Consider the following 18279-nt stretch of genomic DNA (forward strand, 5'->3'; position numbering starts at 1 on the left):
CCCTCCCTCCATCCCTCCCCCCCCCTCTCTCTCTCTCACACACACACACACACACAAACAGCAGTGAAAGAATCACTGAATTTCTATTAGTCATGTTAACGTGGTGTAAATAAAATATCTTAAGTGTTCAAAAGATCCAGATGGCTGTACCTAGACAGTTTGTAGCCACTTAAGGCATAATAGCTCAGATGAAAAGGAAAGTCAAAGGAAAAAAAGTGTTCAAATATTATCTCTCAGAGTAGTATGCAGCCGAAAACAAGAGGCAAAGGTATGATATAAGTGAATGTTACTGGGGAATGATACAAAAACTCCTCATCTATTTCTGCTTCCAAGGTTCTGTTGTAAAGTTTCAATTTTGAAGAACTACATACCCTCCTTTCCCCTCAGGAGAGTTATGTCAGAATAGATTATTTCAACCTGAGAAAATACAAAATATTATTTCACTTTCTCAAAATCTTTAATATAGAACTCAATCTTCAAGCAGTGTTTAGAATACAGATATTACATACAAAACTCTCTGGAGCAAAGAAGTCTTAGTAATATTTTATAGACAATAAGCATTGAACTTTTGCTGACAATAAGCATCAATAATTCACTGTATCCATAGGTTCAACTGATACATACGTAGCTTAGGGAGAGAATTCATCTTTACCAACTTGTAGTGTATTGCAACATACTTAGATGATATGGACCAGTTTAGGTGCATTAGCTGATTATTTTGTCTAGTTTTAACTAACTCAACCCTCAGAAAATGGCTCTAAATGATTCCTACAATGACAACACACTGAGGATAATAGCATAATACCAATAATGCAAGCAAGCACAAAGGAGCAAGAAAATGTTAGACTATTACACATCCTAATCATAAATCTGAGACTCTTATCTGATATCACACAGGAAAAAAATCTAAGTCTAATAAGCTATCTAAGGCTAATAAGACAACTATTTAAATATGGACGGATAGCATTCACCCTGATGACTCTGTTTATGTTTAACTCCTACTTTAAAATATTAGGAACGATAGCAGTATTAAGGCACCTCAAATTACAAAGTCATTTAAAACTCAAGCATCCAGTGTATAAAGAAAGCTTCCATTTTATCAGCAACAATTAGAATCCTCTGATACTCAGTCCTGTACCTTAGTGATATTTGGTAAAATTAATGGCACATGTTATGAAACCTCTTTGAAATTTCTTTCTCTACTAGCAAAGGACAAAAGGTCCCATGGAACTGGGAAAGCACTTGGCAAAGGCAGCTGAAATAATACATGCAAAATAGCACAGTAGTAATCTAAAATATATTTCTTGCCCATAAATTGTATCAAAAGACACTAACAAATCTTTGCCCAAAATTGGCTAAAGTATTAGAAAATTACTCGTGTGGGAGGTTTACTATACAGCTGCATAAAAACAGTGTTTTTTAAAACAGTTTATAATACTTGCTAGATTGTTTTAAGAATAAAATATATAAACTACTTTTCTTTGAGTCACTAAGAGGACAATTTACCACAGAAAAAGAAATATACCACAAAAAATACAAGACTAATTTAATGTTAAAAAAAAAAGATTCTTTCCAGAGAAACTACAACTGGGTAAGGATTCCTCAGTAAGATTACCCCAATATGTAAAATTCAAGTAGTGGCTTGAAGAAAGAATATACCTTTTTAAAATTTATTTATTTATTTATTTTGGTTGTAGGGCTTGAACTCAGGGCCTGAGTGCTGTCCCTGAACTGGTTTTCTCAAGGTTAGTGCTCTACCGTTTTAAACCACAGCACCACTTTCACTTTTTTAAGTGGTTAATTGGAGATAAGAGTATCACAGAGATTTTTTCTGCACAGGCTAGATTTGAACTGTGAGCTTCTGATCTCAGCCTCCTGAGTAGCTAGGATTACAGGCATGAGCCACCTGTGCTTTACTGCTTTTATTTTTATTTTTTAAATACAAATTGATTCCAAATACAGTACAATATTTCTAATTGCAATAGAAAGTTATCATGAAAATATTTTGTACATTACAAGATATCTCAGGCTATGTCAAGATAAAGTATTTCAAAATTGCTGAAAGTAAGTATTGTTTAGGAAAGTTGTAGCCACTAAAAAAAAAGGCAATTAGTAAGAAAACATGGAAAGAGCCCACATGTCAAATGACATTTGTTTAAGATTTAATTTTTAAAGCCCATCTTGAACCCATATATCTGGAAATAGAAAAATGCAACACTCCAGATGAGCTGTACTAACAACCAACTACCCTAAGGGAGGAAGGAAATTTAATAGGTACTCTTCAGCAGGAAACATTTGCTTGATTCATGAATTGCACTGAGAAAAATTAATAGTGTGATTTAATAAGTGTTACTGTGTTTTATTTCCATTTGAACCTATGTATCAGTATCAGATTTGTCTTTCAACTATGAAAGATCAAAGCCAAGTATCAAAATAAAATGAACTTAGAACTGAACCTTCTAATTGCTGTCCATTTTAAGTATAGACATTTTTTTAAAAAGGAGACCATGACACTACTCTCACTCAAAAGTTATTAACCATGACAGCAAAGACTTTTGGAAAACTAAAAACTAAGTTCATTGTAAATCATATGAAAGTCTTGTTCATTTCATGCTTCCCACTTTTTGTTATATATTTTGTAATGTTATATCATCAGTACATGCATATGTTCATAAGTTAAAAAGTTACTTGATGAAATATCTATTTATAGATACACATATCAATTCTTTTTCCCCTGGTAAGAGATGCTTCTACTATACTGCTCCAGAAGTCAAAACAGTAAATGCCTTCATTATTTCCAGGTTTTGTCTCTGGCTTTGTCTTGGATTTTTGTTTGTTTTTATTTATTTTGAGACAAAATTGCACAGTGTAGTCCATGCTGACCTTGAACTCCCTGGGGAGCTTAGCTGACCCTTGTCTCAGTATGTCTAGTGCTGGGAATACCAGAAAGATTATAGACATGAGCCATTATACCCCACCCACCATTTCAGTTTATCTTTGTGCTTAACTCTGCTGTAGTATAAAGGAGTCACTGAAGGTTTTCACAAATGGACAAAACCTCATTTATGGACAATGAAATTCATAGTTTTCATGTGCCATGAAAGTCTTCTTCATTGGCCTAGGGTTTGAATTCAGGGCATAGTGAGTATTAAACAGGCAGTCTACCTCAATTCCAGCCCTTCTTCCACCCCACTTTGCTTTAGTTTTGTCAGGTAGTGTAGGGTCTCTCATTTTTGCCTTGGGCCGGCCTCAAATCACTATCATTCTACCTACAGCCTACAAAGATCATGCACCAACACACCCAGTTCCTTAATTGAAATAGGGTCTATCTAACTTTTCTACTTTCTTCCTGGGCTGGCCTTAAACCTAGATAATTCTAATTTGTTACTCACAAATATCAGGGATTATAGGATATATAATGTTACTTCTATTTGACACAATTAATGGAAATAGTTTATACTCCAGATATGTCATCCAAAAACATGTATTGAGTTTTTAAGAAGCTAAATGATCTGAACAGATGTACAGTAGTTCTCTGAAGTCCAAAACAGCCAGTCAACAGGAACAGCTCAATAAAGGATAACAAGAGACTCCAGCAAGACTGTCATAACAATCATCAAATAACACAAAAACATTTTTTTACATTATTTGTAGAATGAAGGACACCTGCCAGGAGTGAAATAAAAGAGGAAAACGAATGGAAGTCTAGTTCTGTGTTTTTGAAACAGTGGCATAAATACCTCTTCCAAATCAACTGTGATAATGCCATTTAAACAGTTTTCCATCACTAGATTGTTAAGTCTTCCTTTTCAATTGAGCTGCTGTAACAAGCAAGTACAGCCAACTTTCTGTCATCAGTAGGAAATAATCCATCATAGCCTAGCTTTACCTGATACCCAATGTAGCCCATCAGTATCTGTGCAAAGAAAACATGCTAATTTTGTGAATAGCTTAAATAAAACATGACTAAATGTAGATGTCACAAAACAAACACCAATGTTTTAGATTTGAATGTACCGAAGCCTGAGTTCAGGCACTTACTAGGTTGGGCATATGACTGAGCCAATTTTCTTATTAGCCTTTCTTAAAGTTTTAATTTCCTTATTTGAAAATATGATAGAAAGATATTATGTACTTAATGCTATTATCAGTAATACCAACTACAATAGACATCGAAGCTACTTTTCTGTCTGGCTTAAGGCCACAGTAACTAAAAATGATGCTCATTCAGCATATTCACTATAAATTGATGATGGCCAAGATACAAAGAGATTTTCCTCAAAGAGATACAATCCTTAAGTTTTCTGTTAACCATGGTTGCTATTTTTAACCAAATTATATTTTGGATTTCCTATTCCTCCTGTATTACCCAATTTCTGAAAATATATCTTCTTTTAAAATAACATTCATACATAAGAATGTTTCTGTTTTGTTGTTATTGTCATGGTTATTTTCAGTGATTAAGTTAAGCTAGGACAACGAAGTGGTCCACTGAGTAGAATCTTGGTGATCAGGAATTAAAGAAAGAACAGAGTTTATTTGATAAAAAGAGAGAATGTTACATATATTTGTAATACATATTCAACAAATATTTACATTCACATATATTTGTTCCCTTACTGATTATGAATATAGTTAAAAATTCACCTCTTTATAATGAATTTAACAAATAAAATATTCCATTCTGACATACATATATATATATTGTGCAATGACTAAATTTAACCAATGAGGTACTATGTATTATTTCTATAGTTTATATATTGATCATATTTTTCTTCGTATCTTAGCATTATTAATACATCATCATATAATCATATAATCACAATACTGCACAACAGATCTTTTGAATTTATTCTTATCAAGCTGAAATTTTGTGTCCTATGACTACCATTTCCCAAACCCCATCCACAACTACCCAAATCCCTGTAAACACTAGTCTATGCTTTACTCCTATGAGATGAACTTTGTCACATTACACAAAGGAGTGACACCGTTCAGTAGCAGTCTTCCTATGCCTGGCTTATTTCACTTAACACAGTACTAACTAAAACCACAATAAGAAGTCATCTCACACCTGTCAGAATACCTGTTGTCAAAAAGACAAAAGATAACAAGTGTCAGAGAGGATTTGGAGAAATGGGCATCTTTATACACAGTTGGTGGGAATATAACTTAGGATAGGCATTCTAGAAATAATGTGAATGGCCTTCAAAAAAGATGTGTTCTGTTCTTTACAAGACAGAAACACTGTCTACATAAACATACTGAGTTCTATAGCAAAACAATAGACATACACATTTGAAAATGTCATTCAAACTAAAGGTTTAACTTACCATCATTTTTTCAAAGAGATCCACAACCTCCTTTTCTGACAAATTCAAAGATCGTTCATCATATAAAGGCTGAGCTGCTGGAAACTCACTCACAGCAACTTGAGAATCAATAGGATGTTGAATGAGAAGTTTTTCTTTTTTGACGGTGGATTTTCTAAAACTTGTAATTCGGTCACGCTGCAAACAGACAAAAATAAAAAGCTCTGAGAAAAAGCTCAAGAACCATAAGCAGGAGAACTGAAACATCAAAATGGCAATGAATATAATACATATCATAACTGCCTTCTGACAAAATGATATTATAAGCAACAAGCTCCACTAGGAGGTTATACTTCACAAGAGTGAAGCCACCCTTGAGCTTTAGAAGGCTAGGGGTGGAAATTATTCCTCAAAAGTCAAACTTAGCCCTTTGTCATTTTCTGTCTTGCACAGCTAGTAGATAAAGATTCTGATCAAAAATCTTGTGGTTAGTTAGGGAGAATGCATCATTGGTGGCAACTTTACAGCTATGGAAAAGAAAAACAAATAGATTCTGATATTGAACTATAAGGGAAAATTACAGCACTGCTTGTCTTCTCCAAAGTGCAAAACCCATAACAAGTGTTCCTGAATCATCTATGTTCAGCAGTCGGGTGCAACATGGACTTGGAGGCCATATTACCTGGGTTTCTATCTAGAGTGCCAATTGCCAGCTCAACATCCCTATAAAAATGACTGCCACCTCATCTCTAAACTAGGAACAATATTACCGACACCTTAGGATCATCTTAAGATTTAAATAAGTTTAGTGCAAGTAGTGATGTATTATTGCTGTTACAATTATTGTTGCCCTTCAATGTTTTTATCCTCTAAAAGGTGGGACCAATAATGTAGCCAAAACAAAAAGAAAACCATGACCTGTTCCATGTAATGGAAACAGAAACAGAAATATCTTCTTCCTACAAATACTATCAGGAATAACCTTGAACCATGGATTCCATGACACAGTCTCTAATAATTACATTGTTCTTTCACATAAAGTGAGTTAAGGACTTCAGTTGCACATAAACAGGACATTCTGTTTTAAACCACAAAACATCAGACATCAAAAATTAGTATTGATCATAAAACTGAATGCAGCTCAATTTTATTCTGGTTTCTGTTAGGAAGTACATGCATCCCCTCAGCTCATGTTGGAAAAGCAGGCATGTTAGCTAGAAGGATAGTGTGTGGCCACTGCCATGTCACCAGCATTCTTACCATTACCCATTACCTTAACCATACAAAGAACATCACAGGCAGTACTATCACCATTTCTGTAAAATACCTTGACTTTCATGAAAAGAATATATTCTACATTTTACCAATTCAAAAAACATATTTTTTAAAAATAAGGTTCACTGTGGCTCAAAGTGGTAGAGTACTCGCCTTGAGCTGATGTGCGCAGCGATACCACCGAGGCCCAGAATTCAAGCCCCACGACCAACAAAAAAAAAATTTAAAAACAACAACAAAAATAAGGTGTGTGCTTTGAAAGAAACATAAGCAGTTTATTTAGGATTACAAAATGATATAAGCATGTGGTTGCTGACAAAGGTGTTATATAAAGAAGAAACACAAGAAATCAGCTAGACCAACTCCCAGCAGTACATGGAATAAGAGACTCAATTAAATTCATGAATCTTTGGTTCCAATCTCAATATTTACACATTAACTTAAAGAGTCATTTCTTTATTTTCTTTTAACTCTTTGAGGATGTTCCACTAAGAGATTGTACTACTTTGTAACAGTGAAGCAGCCCTTGAGCTCCCAAAGGCTAGGGGTAAAAAGTATTTCTCAAAAGTCATTTTCTATGGAAAATTTTGAGGAAAATTAAATTGGTTTATATATGTAGTACACCTTTGTACAACTCTTTAAAAAATAGGTAATCCCAAATAAACTGAATCAAATTCTACTGAATGAAATGGTGGACATGAAAGCATTTAAATATGCAACTGACCATTAAATTAACGTATCTCCTCCCTTTCCCTTCACTTCAGACCACTTAATATTTGCTTTTGCATTGCTAGCTTTTTTTAATTAAGTAACAATATTACTAGCATAGAGATTTGATTTATCACTGGGCAACAAAAGAATTGGCTTTTGATTTCTGATATATCTTGATAAGAAAATAAACTCAAGCCACAGACTTTCATCTTCATAGAGCAGTAACACAATTTTACATTATTGTAAACAGATAATTTCACCTACACACAAAAATAAGACATTAAAATACCATGAAATGTAGCTTGAAAAGGCCTGCTTAAGTGTTGGACCTATAACTTTAAGTCAGTTTTACTGTGATAGATTGAAATTGAAAATTTTTTAAGCTTTTAAATTCAATAGCACATATCTGAGTAACATAATGGACTTACATTACTTTCTCTTTAAAATTAATATCTTCCAATATCAATGTTTAGTATATTCAATTCATGTGGCTACTGAAAAAGGAAACAAGTTTAACAGAGTCTAGAGTTATTTACAGAATTTTATAAATAGTGTGGGTATATATAAGGATGATAATAAAATTGTGCTAAACATGATTGTTTATAATAATATTCAAAAAGTAGAGGTTACTCTCTTTACAACTACTCCCTTCTACTATGCCTTGCAAATATCCAAACTTTTTTTGGGGGGGAGGGATCCAGTCGTGGGGCCTGAACTCTGGGCCTGGGCGCTGTCCCTCAGCTCTTCAGCTCAAGGCTAGCACTCTACCACTTGAGCCTCAGCGCCACTTCCAGCTTTTTTCTTTCTGCTTATGTGGTGCTGAGGAATCGAATCCAGGGCCTCAGGCATGCAAGGCAAGCGCTCTACCACTAAGCTACCTTCCCAACCCCTATCCAAACATTTTTATGTGTTACATATATCAATGCTTGAATGTCCACTCATTTTTAAAAATAACATGCATAAATAATATAATAACATGCTTGTAAGTACACCTTACCATATCATCTGCCAAAGTTTTTATTTGAATGTTCTATTTTGCCAGAAGGAAATAAACAAGAAGAAATACCAGTCAGATAAAAAGAAATTCATAGATCAAACAACACGATAATAATGATGAACTTTACTTTTGTCAACTTAAATAGTAAAAAAAAATAATTAGGAAGTTTAACATATAATCAATAAATCCTTTATCAAAGAAACTAATTCAGAGAGTAAAAACAAAGTGTTTTTTTTTTTGGTCGGTCCTGGGGCCTGAACTCTGGGCCTGGGTGCTGTCTCTCAGCTTTTCAGCTGAAGGCTAGCCCTCTGCCACTTGAGCGTCAGCCCCACTTCCGGCTTTTTCTGCTTATATGGTGCTGAGGAATCGAACCCAGGGCCTCATGCATGCAAGGCAAGCACTCTACCACACCTTTCCAGCCCACAAAGTTTATCTTTAAAAGGAGGAGCTATCTATTTGTTTTTAAATATAGCTACTAAGATGCTAAAGCTGAATCTGGATCAAATATCACAAGCAAAAACAACAAAATCATAGGCCCTTCTAGGGCTTTTTTTTAAGTTTTATAATAAATAATAATGTTTTAATGACACCTAAATTTAAAGAACAAAATGTGAATAACAGGCAAAATGTCATATTCAACAGTGACAAAACTAAATGTTGTCATTCCATTATGTATGATAATTTCTCAAAATCTCTCAGTATTTTGCATGTGGCTTTCTACTTCCTAATAGTGTACCCAGAATCCTTGGAAATTGAGTTTTCACATTACTAAATAAACTAATAGAAACTATCAAACTATCAAATTAATGACTCATATATAGCATAACATGCCACTACGTGGAGAACTGCAACACAACAAAACTAAAGCAATTTATAAGGTATTTCAAATACTACAATAACATATACGCAGAATAAAGTGCACTTCAGATATAATCATGTATTGCTTTGATGGTGGTATATGTTCGGAGACATGCATTAAAAGTGATTTCATTATTATGCAAACATCAGAGAATATACTTAAACTAAGATGTGATGGGACCACCATATGTGTGTGTGTGTATCATGCCATGGTTGACTGAATATTACTATGCAGCACATGAATGTAGAGTGAAGTTTAAGTTAAGAGCTGTGATTTAAAAAATAGCTAGATTTTGAAAAATTATGTTAGGAATTAAATTTAACCCTTCTGCTATAGTCATCATACATTATGTTTTACAAAAGTAGATGGGTAATGTGTATTGATTTGAGCATGGGTGTTCATACCCTTCTTTACTAACAAAAATCATCTCTCACTAAAGAGAATTATTGAGGAAGAACTGCATGATGTCAGGAGCTCAGAATATTATCTTCAAATACCTTCAGTTTCCTCATAAACCTGAAATTCTAACCTCTATACTGTGTCTTCAACACAATCCCCAATCAAACTTTACTGCTAGACCAAAAGGAAAGGGAGGAGGGGGGGCTCTTTATATCAGAACAGAAACCATTTTAAAGGATGAGTTCCCCTAGGGCTTTCCTTTACCAGCGATTTTCTCTTTAGTTTCTTAGGTAGTTCCACAAAGCCCTTATGGGCCACAAGCTTCATGGTTTCTTATAATGCAGAAACAGAAAAAAAATCATGGCAAAGTATCAAAAGGGCCTGAAATAACCCAGCCACTATCCCGATATGGGCCTGTCCACCTGGGTTTTTGAGACAGATTATATCATTATTTGAGCAACTCCAGCTTTCCTTTTTTTCCCATCATCTGGGGTTATAAACTCAAGATTGGAAACATCTGTATTTCCAAAGCATAAATATAAATTAGAGGGAAATGTGATTTGCTTTAGTCAAATCCCAAAAGTTAAGGTACACATATGTCAGAAATACTTCAAACCTGTATGTCAGAATTACTTCAAACCTATACCTCACTCAAACACATCTTGACAATTTAATCATAGGAGGAAAACTAAGGTGGGGGGGGTGAGGGGAGATTGCTATCAATAAGTCCACCTTGTCCTATGGGAAAAGACTCCAATCTTCTCTCTGTACTATTTCAATCTTTTTTGGAATTAGCATATTTTGGGACACATTAAACCACATAGCATGGACAACTACAACTTGGTGGAATCTGAGATAACCTGGGAAAACCTCTCATTCTATGAATAAGAAAGTAACATATATACTAATGATACTACCTGCATTCCATTTGTATGTTCTTAAAACTTCAGTGTTACTGAAGTTACCTCTCCATTCCCAACAGCCAAGCAGCTAGTTGTCCAGTCCCACTGAAATCTTACCACAACCCCCCCCCAAAGAATCAAGTTCAAACATGATCAGCTCTTTAAATTTCTATAGTAACCTTCCAGCCTGTCTGTCTGCTTCCACCTTCACAGTCATACAGTTAATCTTGATCATAAGAAAGTAAGAACCGACAAATGGAAAACCAAAGTCAGATCAAGCCACTCCTTTGGGAAAAACCTTGCAATAGCTCTTTATTTGCACTCTCAGTACAAGTCAATGTGGTACAATAGCTTTCAAGGCTGTATGGCTTACACACAACCTGGATACCTCTGCTCCCACTGTTTACACTGATTACATCACTGCTCCCAAATAGGGCAGTCAACCACAGACACTAGGCTCTTCCTTTAAGCTTGGAATGTTCTATTATATATATGACTTCCTCTCTCACCCCTTACAGGGTTTTTGCTCAGTGAGATCTATCTAGTAGGAAACAGGAAGAAACATGGGTTTCTTCCACATGTTCCCACTACTTCTGACCTGATTGTGCTCTTTTCCTTTCTTTAAATAGGCCTTAACATACCAAACATTATTTGTAATTTATTTTGTTTAATTTTTTTTGTGAAAATACCATACAGAAGGGTTACAATTACATGGGCAAGGTAATGAGTACATTTCTTATCAAGCATTGTTGCCTCCTCATTTATACTTATTTATTGTTAGTTTTCCTTGCTAAAAGTATGAACTATCCAAGGACTGGGATTTTTGTGTGTTTGGTTCTGGGGTGTATCCCTAATGCTTAGAGTAGTGGCTGGTCCCCTGAAGTTCAATAAAGATTATGAATCTCATATTCCCATTCATAAATATCCAATGCCTCACTTCCCTAGCATGTGCAAGGGTTGGGTTCAATCTCACACCACACACACACACACACACACACACACACAAATACTTTCCTTTATAATTATGTTTTTCCAGGTTAAGTACCTAAATATTAGATGCCTATAGTTAAGTGCATCTCAAGCTACAAAGAAGTAAACACTATGGATTTTATTCCTGATTACAAACTATGGAACTAATAAGGAGTTTAAAAAAGTAAATAATTTTTTAAAATTTGTAAAAGACATAGGTGACCAAAATAATCTTTATTAAAATCACATCCTTGGATTAAAAGCACTGATTAAGGTCATTTTACTCAGTTCTTATTATGCAAATCTAATGATAATTGTCATTACAATTGAGGGCATATTGCACCAATAGTATAGTGACCATTTATTTTCATTAAAATCAAGTTTGGTAAAGCAATCAGACTGTGCATTAGTCAAGCAAGCTGAGTTTATTAAACTTCATTTATGATCAGGCATACTAAATAGAATTAGTACAGTATTATGAGAGTAGTGTATAATTATAAAAGTATCACTCTAGAGTCTCAACCCCTTAAGAATAAGAGAAATGGCTGGCTTACAAACTCTAATGCTATAGTTCTGATTGCAATGCAAGAGACCATTATTGCAAGAAAATTAAGTTTTAATTTTCTCAATCAGGCAAAAATTAACAAAAACAGCAAGATGTAAAGATTCAACTCTCTGATGGCTAATCTTACATAATAATACAATGTTTTATAAATATTGTGCAATTACTCTAGTACCACAGAAATTGGACAACTAAATTGCATATAATACAAATGCTTCTCCATCAACTCAAAAACTCTGGCACAGTATTTGACAATTTTCTTCTTTTAAAGAAAATCACTAAGTTGGTAATTATGACAAAGATGCTTTAAGCATCTTACTCTCCCAAAAGGGTTGGGGCAACAGAACACAGGAAAACACATTTAACTCAATTGAATACGTATTTGCATATTTACTATGCATCTATTAAGTGCTGGGCATAAGAATTACAATGCTAAGCAAGGTAAACATGTCTTCTTCCTTTACAGAATTACAGTGTACTTAAAAAAAAAACAGAGGAATGAAAGCACAATCACAAGAAAAGATTCTGTGACCTACAAATACTTAACCAAAGTTAGAAAAAACTTGAAGGGCAATGACCAACACCAACCATTGATTCAGGGTTTGATTTCTCAGAATGACATCTCTGCCAATACCTGCCAGCAGATCTTTGACTGTCATAGAAGGAAATAGGATTCAAAGACTTACCCCCCAACTTCTCATGTGCTATACACTGAACCATCAAAACCAGTACGACCAGTCAAGACAATGCAACCACCTACCTGGTCACCAAGCTATACAACCTGTGTGAGCAGTGAAATATTTTATTATAAAAGCTTGTGTCAGCCGAATGCCTCTCAAGTGTGCTTATCTCACCAAGAATGGTATCTATAATCTGACATTTCAAACTGAGCTCAGTGTAGAAGTTTTGCTCTAAAATGACAGGAGGAAAAAAATAAAATAAAATAAAATAAAATGAAATGACAGGAGGAAAAAAATTTGAGCTTTCACAATCAAATACTGACTATATTTCAAATTACCCCCAAACACTCTTTGATCTCCTTTTTAACAGTGAGGAGCATTTTCAGAAATTCACACATCATCTGAGGCACTGTTGTCATCAATCACAATTAGCACTTATTAATAGAAAGTAGATCAAATAATGGTGATCTAGGAATGGGAATTTAAAGAGACATGCCCTCAAATATCAAACGCTCAGTAATTGGGAAGATGAAATTACAGACACGAGGGCTGGGAATGTGGCTTAGAAGTAGAGGGTTTGCCTAACATGCATAAAGCCCTGGGTTCAATTCCTAGGTACCACATAAACAGAAAAGGCCTGAGGCACTGTGGCTCAAGTGGTAGAGTGCTAATCTTGAGAAAAAGAAGGTCAGGGACCATGCCCAGACCCTGAGTTCAAGCTCCAGGACAGGACTGGCAAAAGAAAACAGAAATTGTGGACACTAACCTCTGATTCTCTACATTGTCTGCTATTGTTCATTTTATTTTAGTATAGCAATGCTTTTATGCTTTTGTTAACTATAAGCACATCATCTCAGAAATACTGTCAAATCAAAGCCTCAATTTTTAACCCACCAGAGTGTTTTGCTATCACACATGAAAATCCTTTCCATCATTCCTATGATAAGAAAAACTTCCTTTGGGGACTTTCTTCTAAAAATGCCCCTTTAAATTGGCAAAGAACAAAATCTTTATGTTCAAGAGATTAAATATGACATCATAGTTTTCTTTAGGAAGCAAAGGACTGTTACTTAAATGGATTAATTTTGTTTGTTTTTATTTTACTCTGTCCTAAAAAAAATATGCTCAATATTGAATTGCCATAAACTTGTCATGAGTGGTGATTGTGGTGTGAGAAACCAGTAGTCTTGGAAAATAGTTCAACAAATGTATGACTGATATTAAAGCCTTCAAAATAATTTCACTGGAGGATGTCACTTAGTACCTTAGTATAGTAGCAAACACAAATGTAGAAATAGTCCAGCTTTTAACTAGAAGTAGCTTTTTCTTGAGGTATAGAAATATTTGTTTGCTTTGTACAAAACCATTTCAAATAGAAAAAAATGTTTGGACATGAAAGCACTTGTTTCTTACCCTAGGAATAATGAAAAAGAGGGATGAAAAACCAGCCTTATGCAAATATACATGTTTCAAAATCCAGCAGGACTTTGTACATAACAGATACACTTAGATCAATGAGGTAGTGAAGTGAGATTCAATAGTTGATAAATTTTTACAGTTTGTAAAGAAAAGCAAGAGGAATGAATCAACCAACTAGCAATCAAGTGCCCATTTCACAGCCAGCCCAAGATGGCACAAAGCAGTGAAGGCTGGATTCATCAGTTAAGGCACTGAGAATCTAACAAGGGAATGAAAACTAACTACTTTAAAACAAGTAGATAGCCAGGTACTGAGCGACCAAGTAGATAGCCAGGTACTGGTCGCTCATACCTGTAATCCTTAGGAGGCTGAGATCTGAGGATTGTAGTTCGAAGCCAGCCAAGGCAGAAAAGCCCATGGGATTCTTATCTCCAAATAATCACCCAAAAACCAAAAGGGGAGCTGTGGGTCAAGTGGTGGAGTGCTAGAGTTGAGCACAAAAGCTCAGGGACAGTGCCCAGGCCCTGAGTTCAAAGCCCATGACCAACAAAATCAGAAACAAAAATAAAAGTAGATATTTAAATACTAACCTATGAAGTTCTAAGGTTTGAAGCTTCCTTGCTCCCCAGACCTCATTTACATTGTTTAGTCTTACCACCCTCACAGCACCAACCACTATTTGAAGTAACATTGTTATTTACTTGTTTGTGTCTTAGTTTCTAGAGAACAAATTCCATCACAGAAGACACCTTAACTGTTTTACTCACTTTTCTGATCTCTAACACTTAGAACAATACTTTGCATACAACACCTGCTCAAATATTTGGTGAAAAAATTCATTTAGGTACCACAAAATTCAAGGAAGAAACATAAATAGAACTTCATTGAGAAACTATGTAAGAACTATGCCCTGATTGTTGGCTAGAAATAGCTAGAAAGAGCAAAGAGGGAAGTCAGAGAAAGAGCCTCTTCACCATTTTAATTTGAGGAAGTTGAGGGGGTAGACTGACTAAAAGAAAGGATATAAGTAGGAAAGCATTAAATTTGAGTATGTTCATTGAGTCAGATTAGAAGCAGCCTAACAAACCACTAGATTTCATGCCATCAGTATCCAGACTTTCTGTTTCTCCAACAGGCATGAGGAAGGTTTTAGAAAGGTAACTTTGGGTGGTACAGGTCCATAATCTTTTACCTGAAACTCTTGAAGAGAGATAAATTTTAGAATTCAGAAGGTTTTATGATTTTGAAAGGAATATAATCTGTACAGCCTACATTACAAAATATAATTGGTAGGCTATGGAATAGCATACTGATTCAAATACATTCATGGTTAGCAGAGAACCATGAATGCTCCACAAAACAAGATCAATCAATCAAGAATACACACAGTTTCAAGGCCAGTTTGTGGCTAACCAAATTATTAAAGTCCATTTTGCATGCTTTCTGATTTTAGAATTGCAAGAGTTATGGGCCTGTAATATTCAGCACTGAATAGCACAAAACAAAACAAAAACAGTTTCTATTTTTACTGAGAATTTCTTTCATCAAGTACTATTTTAAAAGCTTTAAGATGATTTCCATTAAATAGGAGTAGGCACTGTTCCATTTCATATTTGCATTTTGATTAGCATTTAGGTCTGACCAGACCCCCCAAGCTCTAACATTGTTAACTACATTCTAAAATCTGCATTGAAAAGTAAGCTCAGTGCTTTTTTTTTTTGCAAGGGGGTGCGGGGGAGGGGGGAGTGTCCAGTAGTGGGTCTTTGAACTCTGGGCTTGGGCACAGTTCCTGTGCTCCACAACTCAAGGCAAGCATATCATTTGAGCCACAGCAACACTTTCAGTTTTCTAGTGGCTAAATGGAGATGAGACTCTCATGGACTTTCCTGCTCCGGCTGGCTTTGAATCCTGATCCTCAGATCTCAGCCTCCTGAGTAGCTAGGATTACAGGCATGAGCCACAGGCACAGGCTTTTTTTTTTTTTAAATCAGTCTGGGTCTCTGAGACTCCCTCCCTCCCTCCCTCCCTTCCCTTCCCTTTTTTGTGGAGGTATAGAGAAGGTTGGTTGTTGCTTTTAGACAGCTCTCACTGAGGAGCCCAGGCTGACCTCATAGTCAGCATCCACCTCCTGCCTCAGTTTCGAGTGCTTGGATTCATAGTTTGAGCCACAGTTTCCATTTCTCTGAGTCCCCACTGTGCCATCCTATTTTTGCACTGTTTCTTTTTTTTTTGCACTGTTTCTAATATGAAGTAAGCAATGGAATATGTGATATCGGATTAAATTGGGGCTAGGAGCAGAGACAGAAAGAGAATGTGATCTAGTTGTGAGATCATCAGGGCTCAGATTAGGATGGTGGCAATAAGAATACAAGGCTGTTATGTTAGGATATGTAATTTTATTTAAAATTACACTTGTTTTTGAAGCAATGTACCCAGACATATGATTGTTGTTTGTATTAAATAGAATAATTTAAATATATGTGGATGTGATTACTGTTTTTCCAACACACAAATAACCTCTAAAGGGCTATGATTATCACTCTGGAGATTCTTATCTCACAATGACTTGCCATGTATCTACTTCAAGTAGCTTTTACAAATAACCACATCAGTTAGTTTTCTGATGTAGCTGCAAAATTAATTTGACAAAACAAAATGATTCACTCCTTTAAAAATTCAGGAGTATGAAGCACCTAAAACTGAAAATTATACCTGAATTGTGACTACAGTTATTTTTGTAACATACTTTTTGTAGGAAAATAATACATAGACGCAACCAACAATTTAATATCAAAGTCAGTGCTTAAAACTGTTATTTATGAATATGCTACCAACTCTCAGGGGACATGGGAATATTCTCCCATCTCAGGAGAGTAAAATCTGAAAGTTGATAGGTATAACAGTTACTTAACTCCTGTGACATATGCGTATAATGATATAACTCATTTTAATGCTTTCCAAACTAAAAGTAAACAGCTCATCCCTCACAGAAAGCATCATAGCTTCTTTGAACTCCCAAAGAAACAACTTTTTTTTTTTCTGGTCCAGTCGTGGGGCTTGAACTATGGGCCTGGGCGCTGTCCCTCAGCTCTTCAGCTCAAGGCTAGCGCTCTACCACTTGAGCCACAGCGCCACTTCAGGCTTTTTTCTTTTTGCTTATGTGGTGCTGAGGAATCATACCCAGGGGCTCATGCATGCAAGGCAAGCACTCTACTACTGAACCACCTTCCCAGCCCCCAAAGAAACAACTTTTAAAGCAACTAAATATTCTATTTCAATTTTAAAAGCATTAAACAAGCTATGATTTTCTGATAGGCAAAAATGATTTTAGTTTTTAGAAAGCTTACAATAGGCTTTTTAAAACAAATTGGTATTAATAAAATTCATTAAATTGTGTAAACTATATTTTTCCAAAAATGGACTTAAGATTGTATGCGGGGTAATAATATCTCTGTCAAAACTTTTTGGCCCCAGGGTGTTATTTTGGTTTGTTTTGTTTTGTTCACTTGGTCTTAATTTGACTAAAGAATTCCTTTCTAGCCGAGCACTGGTGGCTCACGCCTATAATCTTAGCTCCTCAGGAGGCTGAGATCTGAGGATGGTGGTTCAAAGCCAGCCTGGGCAGGAAAGAACATACGACTCTTATCTACAATAAAACCACCAGAAAACCGGAAGTGGCACTGTGGCTCAAGTGGTAGAGCGCTAGCCTTGAGTTGAAGAGCTGAGGGGCAGCGGCCAAGCCCAGAGTTCAAGCCCCATGACCAACAAAAAAAAAAAAAGAAGAAAAAAATTCCTTTCTGAGATAGTGACACAATTTTGTCAAAATAACAGAGAATACATTTGAGAAATACAAAATGTTAATTTATGCCAGTGTATATTGCAGATATAACTAATTAAAAGTTTAAATTATTTGACTTTTTACTTTAAGCAAAGGCAGAACTTTTTGTTTATTCTGATAGATCTCCTCCAAGTTCATCTACTCTTAATTCTCTAATTTTCATGATTGACTATCTATCTGACCAACCGAGGGGGATAAAGAACTGCAAATAAATTTGTACTCATGGCTGGCTCTACATTGCATGTGATACATACATTCACTGACTCAGTTACAAAAATGAAAAATAATGAGCTATTTGTTACAGTACAAGCAACCTAAAACCTAACTCAAAGTCCCTACTCATGTACAGTTCA

General features: G+C 35.3%; 1 protein-coding gene across 1 annotated transcript in view; it reads right to left on the reverse strand.

Annotated features, from left to right (window-relative positions):
* The window catches only part of Diaph2 (diaphanous-related formin 2), an 805268-nt gene that overhangs the window by 748650 nt on the left and 38339 nt on the right, over positions 1 to 18279 (reverse strand). Inside the window, exons 2-3 of the mRNA XM_013033825.1 lie at positions 8299 to 8331; positions 5337 to 5513 (exon numbers count right to left, since the gene is read on the reverse strand). Of these exons, the coding sequence (XP_012889279.1) occupies positions 5337 to 5513; positions 8299 to 8331 (210 nt within the window). The remainder of the gene's footprint in view (positions 1 to 5336; positions 5514 to 8298; positions 8332 to 18279) is intronic.

This window comes from Dipodomys ordii, unplaced genomic scaffold, assembly GCF_000151885.1.
Source record: "Dipodomys ordii isolate 6190 unplaced genomic scaffold, Dord_2.0 Scaffold178, whole genome shotgun sequence".
Lineage (NCBI taxonomy): Eukaryota > Metazoa > Chordata > Mammalia > Rodentia > Heteromyidae > Dipodomys > Dipodomys ordii.